We start from the raw sequence: 17,423 nt of genomic DNA on the forward strand, positions 1-17,423 counted from the left end.
AGGATGGGTGGGGGAACAAAAAACTTGGGTTCAACTTTGTGCCATTGCTTTCGAATTTTTGTTTGTTTGCATTGCGTTGTGATTTTTTTAATTTTATTTTCATGATTTAGCATTAGAATGGCTTACATTTACATGAACATTAAGAAACAGACACAACAGGAGGGTTAACACCCTACCATAGAGCCACTAACATCCTACTTAACTCTTCTCATTAACTCCTAAGACCCAAACCATTAACCCTAATAATTGCACCTCAAACCCATGATCCTTTTACAACAACACCAAACACTAACCCCCCAGTGCCATGTGACAATATTTATTGGATTGTTGACTAGCCCCGTAACCCTTTCCCCACCCCTCGAATCCCAACCCCTTACCAACCAATGCAATTGACAAACTTCCCTCGAGACCAGCAATGAGATGTTGATAGTCTGGAACCGGTTTTGCAAGCTGCAAGTATGAGTATTTTAGCTCTAGCTCTGAACCAGCACAGTGTGAAAAGGGTGTTTACACGAGAGTCAGCATTAATCTTTCAGTTCGGAGCTTCGTCAGAATTCAGTCCACGTCATGGTCTTCCCATCGCAGGCCTTCCGGAGGACCTGCGCAAGTGCTGCTACGGCTACTGCATCGACCTGCTGGAGAAACTGGCGGAGGACATGGGCTTCACCTTCGACCTCTACATCGTCGGGGACGGCAAGTACGGGGCGACGAGCGGCGGCGGCGGCCGCTGGACCGGCCTGGTGGGAGACCTTAGGAGCGGCACGGCCGACATGGCGGTCACCTCGTTTTCCATCAACTCGGCCCGGAGCAGAGTCATTGACTTCACGTCGCCCTTCTACTCCACCAGCCTCGGCATCCTGGTACGGTGGCTGGCGGTCATCATTAGTTCAATTTGTGGTATTTTTGGCATCCTAATGCTGGCGGGGATCGAAGGGCATGTCTGACAATGTGCTAACATCTTCAGTCAGCTCCCTGTCTTGCTTGTATTCAGCCAGTGATGGGAAGTAATCAAGTACAAATACTTTTAGTCGATTTTGAAGGTTTCTTTACTTAACTCTTTGACTGCCAGACGTTTTCAGAAACAGGTTGTCCCCAGTGCCAGCCGATTTTAAGCATTTTGACTGATCTTTCAAGGTCCATAGAAAATTATGTGTTTGGACTATGGAAACACACATACTACCAAATGAAAGATTGGACTCTCATCTTTCATCAGAAACTACCTTATTCCGTTTTTGAGTAATCAACAATAGAAAATGGTTAGTTTCACCTCTGTTTTGAAACAAACGTCTTTTAACGTCTTTGGCACTCCTCCGTAGGATTTTACTAAACGTTATTTAACGTTTTTGGCAGTCAAAGAGTTAATTATTTACTTGATTAGAAGTATGAGTAGTTTTTTTACACCTCTTCAGCATTCAGTCATTTCTGCCACAATGTGAATGTGGTCCGCCGCCCCCACCGCTAGATTTCACCCTTTGGCCCCTCTCATCCAGCAAACAGGAGTTCATTAGTGAGTGAATAATTAGTTTCGCTTTACGCCGGGCCTATTAATTATGGAAATTCCAAAAACGAGCAGCAGTTTAAGACGCCGTAACGTCTCGGAGAGGCGCGGGCGGGAGGAGACGTCTGAGCGGAGCCCTGAGACACGCTGCCGTTATTCGTTTGATTTGTTAACATCTCCCCGTGTAGCTGACGCACTGCGATGTATAATGTGATCTGACAGTAGGGTCCCATTTCAGAATAAAGGCTCATCTGTCTGTAAGAAAAGGAAAAAACTCCCTTGCCCTTCCAGAGTAGACAAAATGTGCAAAATGGTAAACTATGTGGATGGTTTTTACAAGCTAATTACGGCTGGCTGTGTTTACCGACAAGACACCTCAGGCTGGTGGTAAAAATATGTTGCGGATACTGAAACGGCTCTCTCAAGGATTTCAGAGGGAAATGGTACACAAAGTTAAGCGTGTAACTGGTCTATTTTACAGCACAATGAGCACTAGTGGACTTGCAAAGGCACTGACAAAATAGACTCACTGCCAAAATTGAGTTAAAATATAATGATAAAAACGTGTGATTTTTTTTCTTTAACTCAGTCACTCACGGCCATTTTCAGTGAAGCAACCCCCTTCGCTCCCGGCTGTTTTACTGGACTACCACAAGAAGGGATTAGTCTTGTCTTTCATTAGAAAAAAAAGTATATTTCTATTTGTTTTCGTTTCATTCGCAGCAATTAGCATTACAATATAGCTAAGTTTCATCATTATTCACAAATCTGTTTAAAACACTGAGGGGGGGGGGGGCGTTTTTTTGCAACAGGGCCCTGGGTGATCTCTTATACTCTGCTGCCGTTTTTGTAATAACTACCATTGCTTTAAGCATTCTCTTCAGTTGCTGTATGCTCTAGCATAAAAAAACGTATAAATACGTTTTTGGGACAATATTTAAAATATAACGTTTTTCTAAATTTTTGGGAGCAAATGAATCACACTTTTGTCTTTTTCTTTTTTTAAATATAAGTTCTACTACACCGTTGTTGACAATTGTTGGTTCTCGCAGGTCCGCAGCCGGGACAGCGCAGCCCCCATCGGTGCCTTCATGTGGCCCCTTCATTGGTCCATGTGGGTGGGCATCTTCGTCACGCTGCACCTCACCGCGCTTTTCCTCACCTTGTATGAGTGGAACAGCCCCTTCGGCATGACCCCCCACGGGCGCAACAGGGTGCGCGTGTTCTCCTATTCCTCCGCCCTCAACCTCTGCTACGCCATCCTGTTCGGCCGCACCGTCGCCACCAAGGTAAACATTGTAATCATCTCCTTGATCGATGGGCATTTTGTTTAGAGCAAGGTGGGATAAGAAATGGAGGAAAGGCAAGAGGACAAAAGCAGTTAAGGTAATTCCAAAAAGGATTTAAGAGGGTTTTGCAGCAAAAATACAAAAATATAACCGGGGAGTAAAGAAGATTGATTTAGGGCGAGGTTAGACGTTAGGCAGTGATGAAGTGGGGAGCCACGGGGAGGATAATGCAAGGGTAAGTGTCTCGACAGAGATTGGAAGAGTTATGACCGACATGATTGGGATGGATGAAGTTGGGGGTGGGGGGGGGGGGTGCGAACGCGGTGGAGGCGCACCCCGTGAGAGAGAGTCGCGCAAAGTTTGAGACAGGCGCGAGTCCAGAAAGAAACGAGGGTCATCATGAGAGAGTTGACAGAAGGCTGTCCACGTTGGGTTGAAAAGGTTAATCGTATAAGCGGAGATGAGAAACGGAACTGGCCCAGGGTGACCAGGCGGGTGGTCATGGTCCTGTTAACGGGAGACCAATGTTCTCTTCGCACTCTTTTTGAAAAATCTATCACCGTTGATGATTTGCAAGCAGGCCGTAAGGTTCCCTGACAGGTTTTAGGCAGAGGTGTATAAAATGTTGCAGTTCCTCAAAGTGTGTGCTTCTGAGGAACGGGTATAATGTAAAACTTAATGGACTTGAGTCCCTGAAAGGTCGGCTGGACCACTGCCGACTATCAAACGAGAATTGTAGAGATCCTCAAATTTGGATACTGTCTGTTGACGTGGCCCAGTCGTCTGTTTGGTAAAGATCGGCAGTCATGTCAACCTGGAAGGAAATCTTAGGGTGGACTTGGAATTAATCAATGACCAATTTTGCTGTATTGGACTGTTGTGGTCATTAACTGGTTGAAATACATTCCCACCCTCACCAGTAGTAGCAAGTAAAATTTAATCAAATACAAAAAGACGGAATTTATTATCCTTCATTGGGTGTTTGAGGGTCACCTGTAGAGAGAGATGCCAGTTAAAGTATCTCAGGCATCTGCAGATGCCTTTCTGGTGTGGTTTTCGAGGAAGATCCAACTCATAGGAGACTCTGGGCTAGACTGACAACCCAACAATTATCCCCCCTCACTGGGCCTTGTAACCCCTCAGTAACCTCCCAGTACTTCCCCCCCCCCCCCCCCATGATGTCATGACCAGGATGAACGTAAATAAATGGATACTTGTAGTTTCAAATTTTAGTCACACTTATCCTCCCGATGGCGCTGTGGAAGTTTGCCTCCCCGCTTACGTATTCTGCGCATAACCAAATCATAGGAGACTCTCTGGAGGCGCACCGCGTCTCTCAGTTCTCCTGAAAGCGCCTCGGTGTCCTCCCAAGACTCCCACCAGTATAAACGGAAGAAAATGGATAGATGAATACATAATTAAATCGGATCAATGGTAATCGTATTCTACCAATGGAGCCGCGTCCGCTCCCGGCGTAAGTCTTCCACAAGGGTTGAGGACCGAACTCGTGATCTTCAGCTTGGGAGACTCTACTACTCGACCACCCGAGCTCCGGTTAAGTGTTCCAACTTCCAGGCTGTCCAGTTGGGTAGGCAATGTCGGCATAGAACTACGGAGAAATCACGTCCTTGAATTTTTGGGCTGGGCGTACCTCCCAAGATTTCTTCCCTCGTGGCTCTGACCATTATAAGCAAAGGAACATGGATGAATAAATGCATAATTCTAGTTTAAATCTTGTCACTGTCATTTGTATCCCCCCGGAGGGAGATGGAGAAGTTGTCCTGAGACAGTTCACCTCCCGAGCTACTTGTTCTTCCCCGGTGACTCTTACCAGGATAAGCACAGGAAAATTGACGGATAAACAAATCGTTATAGTTCAAATCTTGTCACTCCGTCTCGGTTTCCACATTGCTTAACTCTGCTGAACGCAAGGTCATTTTCAACCCCTATCCTCTTTATATCTGTTTTGAAAAGCATACGCCGGCTCAAATGAATTGCACGTTCACAAATCCAAATATGCAACATCAATGTCATTCACTCCCAACGCCCCGCCGCGAGTTGGCAAGCCATCATAATAAGCACCGCAATCCCGAGAGAAAGCCTGGCAAATGTCTCGGGGATGAACGAGAACAGAGGCCGAGTTATTAGTGAGACCTTCGCCTAATTGAAAGGTCGTGCCTTTGATCCTTGCTGATGAACAGATTTGCCCGCATTAGCAATCCTGCCGCCCGTGAAAACGACTTCACCCCAGCATCTTTTTTGCACGGCATCCGAGCCAAACAATCACTTTCTTAAGCGAGGCCAAGGACGCCAACGTCATTTAAAAGCTGCCAGGGAATGCTTTTAAATCCAATTAGGTACCGTAACTTACAGGAACATACAGTATTAGTGTTAAGACAAGATCTAAACAACATTTTAACATTCTTAAAAGGGGAACAAGTACGCTAGGGAAACTAGGCAACGAGGGCTACTAGTCTAAACATATACTATACTATACAGTATACTGACTCATCATTGTTAAATAAAAATGAGGCCGATTAATTCATCCATTTTCATTAGTTGTGCAACGGATCACAAAAGCCCCGGTTCGGATCGGATCACGCATTTGAGTCACAGATCGGATCGTTTTTGGGATCAGCAAAAAAAAGAAAAAGATAAATAGTACTTTATCTTCATTTATTTTGTAAAGCTCTTTTTGCATTAAATTCAAAATGTCCTAATATAGGATTTAAGAACGCAACTTTTAAGTGCAATATGAGGCAGAAACATTCTTATTCTTACAGGGTTCATGTGTAAAATAACAAGGCTTAAAGATGTTTTCCTGTAATCTAAACAGCTCATTTGGACATTTTGAGTTGAATGTTTTTCTTTTTTCTTTTTTTTCTTCTTTTCTGGAGAGCTCAGTATTGTTCATTCGGTAATTTTTACCGATTTGACGTCATCATCATTGCTCTCTTTTTAAAAAAAAAAATTTAATTAATTTTTATTTTGTATGTGGGTGAGCATGTGCGCGTGAGTGTGCATTCATTAGTTCACCTAAAACCTATTAAAAATCTCATACCGTTCACCTAAACTGAATACTTCAGAATCCAGCTAGAGTCGTGAGGTTGTCAGGAGACCCGAGGAAGGATCAAAGAAAAGAAAGGAAAGTGCAATCCAGCACCGACCATGTTTTTCTTTTTTAATGGGCACACGTGTTTTATAAAACAAATGAAGACAAAATTCTATTTATCTTCTTTTTTTTTTTTCAAATATAAATCGGTCCATCTTCTGATCATAACGGCGATCGGTTATGTTTTTTCTTTTTAACTCTGTTGTAAAGTCACAGCTGCCATTAGGCTTGCATTGCGATGACTTGACCAAACCCAGAAAACAGATCTTATTCCAAGAACGCAATATTTATCACAAAGTATTTAGATTAGTTGAGGGCACGTGCAACATATTCTTCTTAAGAATTTTTTTTTTTTAACAATGTCTGGTGTAATGTGTGTGTTATGTAATTCATGTGATGGTTAATGTTCTGCATGATAACAGCCAACTTGAAATAGACATAAACATGCTATTTTGTGAATCTTTATTCATCCATATTATTCACTCTGATAATAAATGCTACCAGCAAATTATTATACACAAGTACAGAGAGAAAAAAATGTTTTTTAACTCTTTGACTGCCAAAAACGTTAAATAACGTTTAGTAAAATCCTATGGAGGAGTGCCAAAGACGTTAAAAGACGTTTGTTTCAAAACAGAGGTGAAACTAACCATTTTCTATTGTGGATTACTGAAAAACGGAATAAGGTAGAAACAAACTTTTTTTTTCTGATGAAAGATGAGTGTCAAATCTTTTTTTGGTAGTATGTGTGTTTCCATAGTCCAAACACATAATTTTCTATGGACCTTGAAAGATCAGTCAAAATGCTTAAAATCGGCTGGCACCCACGTCAACCCTTTTCTGAAAACGTCTGGCAGTCAAAGAGTTAATAATCATTTTTGGGGGGCGTATTATACACGGGTGCGTGTTATTAATGGAATTTTACGGTACTTGTCATGATTAATACAACGGCTCCTCTTGAGAGTTTTTCATGAGAACCGCTGCCATGCTCGATAGAAATAAACAAACTGCTAGCAACCCATAGTAAAAAAAAATAAAAAAAAATTTTTTTAATCCTGCATGTATTTGCTGCAGGGAAACCCTGGAGGACAAAAGAAACAAACATGAATTCCCTCGTCTACTTTAAGATAAGGTGACCTTTGTTGTTACATCACCACAAAAAGGTCACCATTGAGGTTAGGGGCTGATTAATGTGCTGCTCACAGAAATTTCCCACCATTTCACCTTGTAATAAGCACTTACGACCCGGGTTTACGGTGGAGTGTGGAGCTTTTACAACCAGAGAAAGTCGTCCCCCGTCTTCTCTTACGTGAGGTGGATTTTAATTGGTGGAATAAATTATTGGCTTTCAGGGGTGGGGTGAGGCCGGCGTAAAGTGGGGGAGAGAGTTCCATCCCCGGGGCTGACAATTTCATGGCGAGATGTTCTTCCGAACGGCTCCCCTTTGTTGGATTTCCTTTAATACGCCAGGCCATCTTTTTTCAATTAACTTAATTGGGTGCTAATGTGGGATTTGTATAGAGAATAGAGAGGTTTAAGTGTGGAACTGAACTTCTGTCAATACCTGGAAGGCTCCCTTAAAAAAAAAAAAAAAAAAGTCCTTTGAATAAGAAAATGAGACCCCCCAAAAAAAACTAGCTGATTGCTTTTGTCACTCGTCTGAGAAGACTGGCTGGCCTCTTGTAAGGCTTTTTTTGTCACCTCCCTCCTTCAGACTCCCAAATGCTGGACGGGTCGCTTCCTGATGAACCTGTGGGCCATCTTTTGCCTCCTGGTGCTCTCCAGCTACACGGCAAACCTGGCCGCCGTCATGGTTGGCGAAAAGACCTTCGAGCAGGTGTCGGGAATCCACGATGATAAGGTTCGACTCGGAGCGTTAGACCGAGCAATAACTCCCAACCGGTTTGTTAGATCGACCAATGACTCAAACCTGCTAGTTTTTAAGACAGAACAATAACTCAAATCTTTTACAAAAATTTATTGGAGCGACCAATAACTTGAACATGATTGTAAGTGTTTTAGAGTGACCAATACCCAAGCCTGTCTGTTAGTGTAGTTACACAAAACAATAACGTCTACCTGTCAAGTACTGACCAATAACTATTAAGTGCATTAGACTGATCAAAGACTCACAAGTAAAAATGTTTAAGACTCACAAATCAACTCAAATGTGTGTAAAAAAAAAATTTTAGACCAAACAATAACTCAAACCTGATAGTGTTAGTTAGTAAATTTGATACAGCAACCAATAACTCCAAACTGTGTACATGTATTTGACAAAACAACAACTTCAACCTGTCAAATGACCGACCAATAACTCAATCCTATTATAAAGTGCATAAGGCTAACCAATGACTCAAATCTGTTAAGTTAAAGTGCAGTAGACTGAACAATCACTTGGGCCTATCAATTTAATGTATTATGCCAACCAATGGTTAAAATATTTGCGTTTATTAGACCGACCAATAACTAAAACCTGTGTATAATTGTTTTAGACTGGCCAAGAACTCAAAAATGTGCACAAGTGAAATAGACCAACCAATAACTCAAACCTGTTTGTAAGTCAAAGTGAATAAGACCGACCAATAACTCAAACCTGTTTTTTTTTTTTTGTTCAGTATTGTTCATTCGATTTGACATCATCATTGCTCTCCTTTTTTAAAAAAAAATAAAATAAAATTTAAAAAGAAAAGTTTTTTTTTCTTTCTTTTTTTTTTTAATATATATACATATACACACATATATATATATATATATATATATATATATATATATATTTTTTTGTATGTGGGTGAGCATGTGCGTGCGTGCGTGTGCGTGCGTGCGTGTGTGTATTCATCAGTTCACCCTAAAGCCCATTAAAAAAAAAAAAATCCCATACTAATAATATAATATAATAATAAATTGCCAAATGCAGAAACATCAATGTAAGTTATCACGATGTAGTGGCTCTCGCTAACAGACCGAATTACTCAAACCCGTTGATGAGTAAATCGATTTTTGATTTGGGATTTGATGTGCCATCCTCCTCTTTCGTCTTTTGTGAGCGCCAAAAACTTTTTGTGTGTGTCTGCTTTCCGGCAGCTGCATCATCCCTCGCTGGGCTTCCGGTTCGGCACGGTGCGGGAGAGCAGCGCCGAGGATTACATGAGGAAGAGCTTCCCCGAGATGCACGACTACATGCGGCGCTTCAACCAGCCCACCACCCCCGAGGGCGTGCACATGCTCAAGTAAGACACGAACTTCACCGTGTGGATTAGACTGGCCAATAAACTGCAATTTTTTTCCAAGCGTGTTCGATGGACCAGTAGTGAATTGTTTGTAAGTGCTCCCAAATATTGAATTCAACCGAACAATCACTCCAAAACGGCCAAAAAAACATGTTAGCAAGTCTATGAAAACAACAGTAACTCTGTAAGACCGATCAATAACTCAGTTTATCTTAGCGATAAAAAACTCACACCTTGATAAGACCAAGCCAAAACTCTAACATGCTAGTATCTATATTAGACCAGCCAATTACTTGCACGTTAGTAAGTGTAATAGACGAACAAAAAACGTATTCATGTTAGTAGGTTTCTTAGACTGACCAATAACTTTTTTTTTTTTTTTTTTTTTTTCAACTGACCAATAACTTAAACCTGTTAAGTCTAGTAGACCCACCAATGTGTCAAAACTTTGAGAGTGTCATAGCCCCACTCGCAACTCAAACTAGTAATTGTAATAGACCGACCAATGACTCTTTGTTCGCCAAATTTTGTTGAGGTGTGTTTGCGTGTAAAATGCTATCAGATTGTCTTCCTCGTGCATAACAATTGAATTTGCGTTTCCAATTTTTAAAGGCTGGCAACGAGCAAAACAGTAAAGCACACAATGTCACGCCTCCTTAATGGAAATCTTTATTTAAAAAGCAACACGCACAAAACGCTTGTGCAAAGTTTGCCGTTCAGGATGAACGCACGCGCGCGCGCGCGACAACAACCTTGTGTACAGATGAGGAAGCCGATAGGCCGACACAAGAAGAAGAAAAGTCAGCAAACACAAATACAAATCCAACCTTCAAGTGGGACAAGGTGAAAGACCGATGTGTGTGCGTGGGACAAATAATAAACTAAGGAGCTTGCTTTTATTTGAAAAAAAAAAAAAAAAAAAAAAGGTTATCGCGAAGTTCACTCAAATGGTTAAAAAGGAAATTATTTCAGGTTTACTACATTAATTGAGACGCCCCCAATGGAATGATAACGGACCACCAAAAAAAAACGCAAGCAATTAACTGAAGGTGAACCCGGAAAGGTGAACTTTTTATGGACAGACGACCAGAAGTTTGGATGAACAAATTGTTTCCATTGTCATCATCATCATCATTTATATATTATTGTTGCTTATTTATTTATTATTCCATTAGATTGGTCAATAACAAAGTAGCAACCAGGGTTATTATAGTTAACAAAAAATAACCAAATAACTAACATTAAAAAAGAAAATTGCTGAGTAAAAAAACTTAAAGTAAAATCAGCTAAATCTGCATTTTTTATTTTTTTATTTATTTTTTGAATGTGCTTATGCTTTAATGTGTTAAAGAGGAAGTTACCCCCCCCCCCCAAAATTTTCTTGACAATAATTTGTTCTATTCACACCCACAAGTCTAAATATGGTATTCTGGTTAATATTATGTTAGTGGAATATGAGTTACGCATCAAAATCCAGCAGTTTTGATGGCGGCCATTTTGCCACTTGCTGTTGACTGAAGACGACATCACAGTTGCTCAGGTCTCAGGTAGCAAACGACCAATCACAGCTCAGCTTCAGAAATCAGGTGCGCTGTGATTGGTCGTTGCCTGAGCCCTGAGCAACTGTGATGTCATCTTCAGTCGACGGCAAGTGGCAAAATGGCCGCCCCCTGCGATGGATAAAAACGGTTGGATTTTGCTTCATAACTCATATTTTACAAATGTGATAATTACACATATAACATGTGTCAAGATTTTTTTAAATTTTTTTTTAAATGAAATTGACCGTTTTCTTTTTTGCCGATTTTAAAAGCACTAATATTGGCGGTTAATCGGTCAAGCCCTCATTTTGTATTGGCCTACCACGTCAGCCTGTTGCACTGCCGACGTAGCGACTTGCTGACATAAGGCGAGAAATATTCAAAGGCCGTTTGAGTGACTGCGTGGCACGTGAGCGGAAAACAGACGACGAAAAAAAGGAAGACAACGCGATCGGATGAGAGCGCGGCAGATCTTAGAGGATAACAAGTCTGGACCTCAAGACTCACATCAAACAAGCGCGCCTCCGCCCCGAGGAAATAACACAAAGGCTTCCGTCCTCCAGTCAAGCGTGCACGTTGTGATGTGCGCCACCCAGGTGGAGCATCGGGTAACTTCAGTGTGTTTATGTCCCAGAAGACGCCGTCCGCTTCCCTTCTCCGTGTTTCTTTGTGCCTGACAGGCCTCGCTAGAGGTAAACAATAAAACACCGCTGCTCTGCTAGCATAGCAAAAAAAAAAACTACAACAACTCTAGAAAGTCAAACGGTAAACATTGTCAAAGTTGAACGGTGATTGAAATGACAGATTTTGGAATTTTTTGGCTTCCTTTTTGACCCCAAAATAATTATACGTAAAATTGAACAATCATTTTGTTAACGGGATAAAAAAAATTCCGCAATGCTTTTAACAAAAATCAAAAAACAATCAAATGTAGCAGCTGCAGGCTGAATATAAACAAACAACTTTGGATTTTCTAACAGCCATCAACTTCACTTCAAGTTCCCTTGATGGAAGGAAAGGGTTCAAATCTGCGGTCCAATTCCGTTCCCGCACTCACATTTCACTTTGCCTTCCGCTGCATATCTCCTTCGGGATGCATTCGTTGCCAAGCAGATGAAAAAGCCGTAGTTCCTCGCAGTTGGAGGTGGAGCATTGTCAACAGGTGGGAATTAAGTCTGATTGCGTTGATATTCTCCGACAATTCGTCTTGGATTAAGGAAAAATACAATTCAAGTAAATTGGGGGGGAAATGAATAAAAGAGAAAGTGAGTTTGAGCGGAATAAAGAAAGAAAAGTGCAAATACAAATAATTACAATTCATCGTCCCACCTCCATTTCTGTGGATTATTGACAGAAAAAAAAATCTAATGACAGGAACTGTACATAATTTAAAAAAGGACAACTTTAATGTAAATTATTACAAAAAATAATAAAACTTTAAAGATCAGTAGTTTTTCTTGTAAAATTAAAAATTTTCTAAATTACAATCAAAATCTAATTATCTAAAACATTCAAAAAAAAAATGCTAATTGATTCATAATTTAAAAATAACTGAACATTCCAGTTGCTAATTTAGTTGAAAAAATTATTGATATATATATATATATATATATATATATATATATATATATGAGTCCCGCTCTGCTTCATGTCATATGGTGTTCCACAGGGTTGTATTTTGCGACCCCTGCTGTTTTCATTGCCCGTATGTTCCATCTTAATAAAAATATGGGATTTCTTTCCATTGCTATATTTTTTTTTAATTTCATATATATTTTTTTAGTATTCTCTGATAAAGAACACACAAAAATATGACATTAAGTTACAAAAAATATACATGCTTTAATTTTCTAAAAAATGTAAACATAGTAATGTGCATGTTAAAAAATATGCATTTATACATCAAACCAAAGCAAAAAAAAATTGTTATAGCGAATACAATAATTCACAAAAGGTTGTTAGAGAAAATTCTAAAACTAAAATATACCAATATTAACACTTGTCCAGATGTGTCCCACTGTTTTCATTTGGTTAAGTTGATATTTTTCATGGATTCTGTAATGCATTTAGTAGTCGGGACATAATCCTGCCACGATTAGCGAGCTTGTAAGAAATGTAAACGTGGTTTGCATGTTGTTGTCCTTCCCAGCGTGATTGTTTTCTCCCAACTCGACGTCTGTGCCGTGTTTAGACGCTTTAAATCCACTTTGTTGCGCCGACACTTATCTTCAGCCGCCCGTTGTTCGCCAGCAAAGAGGAGCGCTCTATAATTAGAGGTCAATTAGGTTCAGGCCGATCAATAGGAGAAGAAGAAGAAGAGTCTTTGGCAGTGTGTCCAAAGTCTTATCGGCCTGCCACAGAGGCTGTCGGCTTAGCTAAATGATATATGTGTTTACACTAGGATGCACTTAATGGCGTCCACCACTTTATATTTACGCTTTAGTGAAGCTGTGTTTTCGGATGCTCCGTCAGACTTCGTATGACACGTGTTTGCTTTTGTGTGTAGGCGGGGAAGGACATCTCCATCTTCTCTAGATGCCTTCAGTGCAGGCAAAAATGTCAACGATGAGATTTTGTTTATATATATCTCTATATATATATATAGATATATATATAGATATATATATCTATATCTATATCTATATATATATATATATATATATATATATATAGAGAGAGAGAGATTTTGTTTATATATATATCTATATCTATATATATATATATATATATATATATATATATATATATATATATATATATATATATATATATATATATATATAGAGAGAGAGAGAGAGAGATATATATATAGATAGATATATATATATATATATATAGAGAGAGAGAGATATATAGAGATATATATATATATATATCTATATCTATATATATATATATATATATATGTATATATAGTAGATAAGTGGTTCCCTAAAAAAATTGCTTTTCCACCGTGATGATCAACATTAAAACACAGAAATATAAGTACCGTATTTTTCGGTACGGAAGTTGTACCGGTTGAAAAATGCATCTAAAAAAAAATAAAAAATAAAAATCAGATTTATGCTGAAATGTATTTGACAAAACCTGAGACCAGCGAAATATTTTCTTCTTCCTGGCGGACAGAAAATAATTAAGAAGCACTGCTTCAAAATCAAATCAAGCTGATTTTGTGTTTTGAGATGCTCCCGTCTAAGTCGTATGGCGCGTGTGCATGTGTGTGTGTGTGTGTGTGTGTGCGTGTGTGTGTGCGTGTGTGTGTGTGTGTGCCTGTTGGTGGTGAAGGACAAATCCTCCAACTCTAGATGCCTTCATCATGGACAAAGCCCTGCTGGATTTCGAGGTGTCCATCGATGCGGACTGTAAGCTGCTGACGGTGGGCAAGCCCTTCGCCATTGAAGGTTGGCTTCAACACACTCTTAACACCAACTTTAAAACAGTGTGTATCTCTTTTTTTCTTCACTCGGTTTAAAAATATATCATGTCTACAGTAGATAAAATGTTTCAGAAAAATGTTTAAAATAAATCTAATTTAAAGATTTAAAAAAATACATTGCTCTTTTTTAAATTTCCCAAAATTATTTAAAAATGTATTTCTTGCATTATCTTGGTTTATATCACTACTAGAGCTGTGCACGTATGGGTGATTTGAGTAGCAAATTGGCTGTTGAAAATCATAAATTTGGGACCCGGCCGGGTTTTAGAGATGAACTTGCTTGGCGCCATCTAAGATAAGGTGGTCACAACACATTCGAGTACGTTCAAGTAAATTATTTTAAACTCTTACGTTTTGGATACCGAACCACTTTATACTTTTTCAAAAATAAGGTCTCTTCTTTTTCAGAATAAGAATCTCTTCCACATTTTTTTGATGAACACGACGTTACTGTTATGTAATGTTATTAAGTAGGTTTTTTTTAAAATGGTGCTTGGTGTAAAAAAAAAAAAAAAATATAGAAAATTACAACTACTGTCCTAGGAGATGAACCTTCAACAACAGAATGGCAAAAACGGGATACAGCATATTTCAAAGGTGAGGTGTGGGCGGAGACTTCTTATCCTATCCAATCAGTATATGTAACCGTATGGAATTATAGCAGATGATTTATCTCTGACTGGATAACATATAACACAGCCCCCTATACAATGTGGGTCACACACACACACACACACACACACAGTAAGTAATGTACCTGTACAGTAGCATGAGCTGCACATTATTCATCAACGCACACGTTGTTATAAGACCACAGGGCGTCTCTGTCATGCAACACACACTCTGACACGTGCGCACACACACACACACGCGCGGTGCGAGAGAGAGAGACGGCGGAAGGGATCAAATAGTATGTTATCTCCGAGAGTGGCAGCAGTGATTCACCGCATGAACTTGCACTGCGGGCTAAACGTACGCAGGCGCGATCTATTATTCATCAAGTCCAGAACATTCACACACACGAGTCACAAATGCACAAACATCCATCATCGGTGCGCAGAAAACAGATGGAAATGACCTTTTTTTTTTTTTTTTTTTTTAGGGGTCATCCGCAAACATAGGTTGACGTAATTCAGGTTTGTGTTATGTTCATGTTGCTTTTGGAAGTAAAAGGAAAAGTTGTTGTGTGTGTCTCGTATTTAGAGTTCAGATGTCGTTGACATTTTCTTTATTACCATAAATAATTCAGCGTTTTCGATTTTTTTTGTGTTGCTCTTTTACAGGGGAGGGACGGGTGGCATGCAGAATTCTGGAGATTTTTGGAGGGGCTGGGCAAGTCGTTGGGTTTTTTTTTGGGGTTTTTTTTGGATTTTTAGCGTAATTTTTCAAAAAGTGGGCGTTTAAATGCGGATTATTTATTTATTTATTTAAAAATAGAGGAAAACATTTTTTTAAACATTTTAGGGGGAAAATAGTCAAATGTATATTCCTTTTAAAGTCCTTATTAGTGAAGGTAAATGCAATTTGTCTTGTAAATTTGATGCCGCAGAGAAGAGCTGTCAGCAAAACTATCAAATTTGAATGATGAAAAAAAAAAAAAGAAAAAATCTTTCTCTTCTTCTTTTCTTAATTCGTAATTTTTTTCAGGAAACACAAAAAATGTTTACAATTTGCATCATGAGGAGATGATTTAGGCAAAAAGATGACTTAGGCAATTAATTTAACTCATTCACTCTCAGCCATTTTCACTGACGCAACACCTTTCGCTCCCGGCTGTTTAACTGGAGTTTGGGGAAACAGCTTGTTGCAACATGGCCCTGGTTGATCTCTTATACTCTGCTGCCACCTGCTGGCTGTTTTTATAATAACTCCCACTGCTTCATACATTCTCTTCAGCTCAGAGGCTGCATCAAAGCCTTCTGTATGCTATAGCATAATAAAACGTAAACATTTTATAAATATGTCTTTGGGAGCATGGTAATATTTAAAATAGAACGTATTTAGACGTTTTTGGGAGCAAATGAGTTAAGAGGGTGATGATATATGAAATGAGGTTTCAGAATGGTGGATAAAAATCATGCCGTAACCTCTGCACTCAACCACTGTGGGTGTGTCCATTAAATACGTTGAAACCACGCCCCACTTAATTACAACCTAGAAAAATATATTCATATTCGTCGTACACATAACCACACATCTGAGCCATTGAAATATATCCTAAACCTTCCATGTTTACTTCCTGGTAGGCTGCAACGTAAGCACTTCCAAATATTGGCATTGCCTTTGACACTGAGCAAGTGCAGTGTGAAAAGGCCTGTAAGGTTGAATGAGGTGAGTGCAACATCCTCGTATGATTAAATAACAAACGAGAGCTACCACATCATTTCCATCAATCAAATCGTGGACTCGGAAAGACCTCGACTCTCGGCGTCCCTTAAGAGCCGCCCAGCTTTCCTAGCGAGCGCCACTCGCCGGACGTCGGCTTGATTAACCGCTTAGAAAGGCAGACGAGGACGGGACGGGACGGGAGGAAACGAACCAGGATTGCACAGTAAACAGGAGCGCGAGAACAATAAAGTGCAAACGTGGAGAAGGCGGCGGAGATACGGGCCGCCTTTCATTTGAGTGATAAAAGAGGCGGCCAACGGAGTCGCCTAATCAAGACAAACCTTCACCCCGAGCGCGAGAAGGGAAAGCACAGAAGGTGAGGACACGGCCAGAATTAATGCAATGATTTGTGCTGCGGAAAGACGGCGGACGATCGCTCCTCGAGTCCCCCCGCAGAAAAGGTGCGAGGGGGAGACCACGCCGACAACAGGCCCATTAATTATATTGCAACAAGCAGACGATCGTCTGCCTTTTTTGTTGTTGCTTTTTTGGCGGGGGCACGTTTCCGACAGATGCCGCCGCTGTTGATCAGGCCGCTCGCGTCTCGTCTGCTGTGACGACTTTTAATGGGAAAAGTTGAATAAAAACCCAATTTAGCCTCTCAGTAACTTTGGAAACTTTCATTAAAGGACGAAAGGATCAGTTTTGGGCAGTAACTAATTACTAGTAACGCATTAGTGTAATTTAGTTACTTTTGACATACAACACATTACTTTTTTTAAATACAGTAACTTAGTTACAGTTACAATGTGGTGCGTTAGTCACCGTTGATAAATTATTTAATTTAATAATTCAAATGTGCAACACTCGTGAGGATAAGCGGTTCAGAATCAAATAATGAATGTATGGCTCTACTACTTCCTCTTTACAAAGGATTGCCGCTGCCGTACCAACGAAGAAGACACATTGTGGGCGGGTATCTGATTCGA

At 40.0% G+C, this 17,423-nt stretch overlaps 1 protein-coding gene across 8 annotated transcripts in view; it reads left to right on the forward strand.

The window, feature by feature from the left end:
- grin3ba (glutamate receptor, ionotropic, N-methyl-D-aspartate 3Ba) overlaps nucleotides 1-17,423 on the forward strand; it is a 179,377-nt gene that overhangs the window by 145,720 nt on the left and 16,234 nt on the right. For all 8 annotated transcript variants that reach the window (XM_077562151.1, XM_077562141.1, XM_077562169.1 and 5 more), the window contains 5 exons: nucleotides 586-860; nucleotides 2,551-2,787; nucleotides 7,614-7,760; nucleotides 8,984-9,129; nucleotides 13,956-14,071. In XM_077562151.1, the coding sequence (XP_077418277.1) occupies nucleotides 586-860; nucleotides 2,551-2,787; nucleotides 7,614-7,760; nucleotides 8,984-9,129; nucleotides 13,956-14,071 (921 nt within the window). The remainder of the gene's footprint in view (nucleotides 1-585; nucleotides 861-2,550; nucleotides 2,788-7,613; nucleotides 7,761-8,983; nucleotides 9,130-13,955; nucleotides 14,072-17,423) is intronic.

This window comes from Vanacampus margaritifer, chromosome 1 (assembly GCF_051991255.1).
Source record: "Vanacampus margaritifer isolate UIUO_Vmar chromosome 1, RoL_Vmar_1.0, whole genome shotgun sequence".
Classification (NCBI taxonomy): domain Eukaryota; kingdom Metazoa; phylum Chordata; class Actinopteri; order Syngnathiformes; family Syngnathidae; genus Vanacampus; species Vanacampus margaritifer.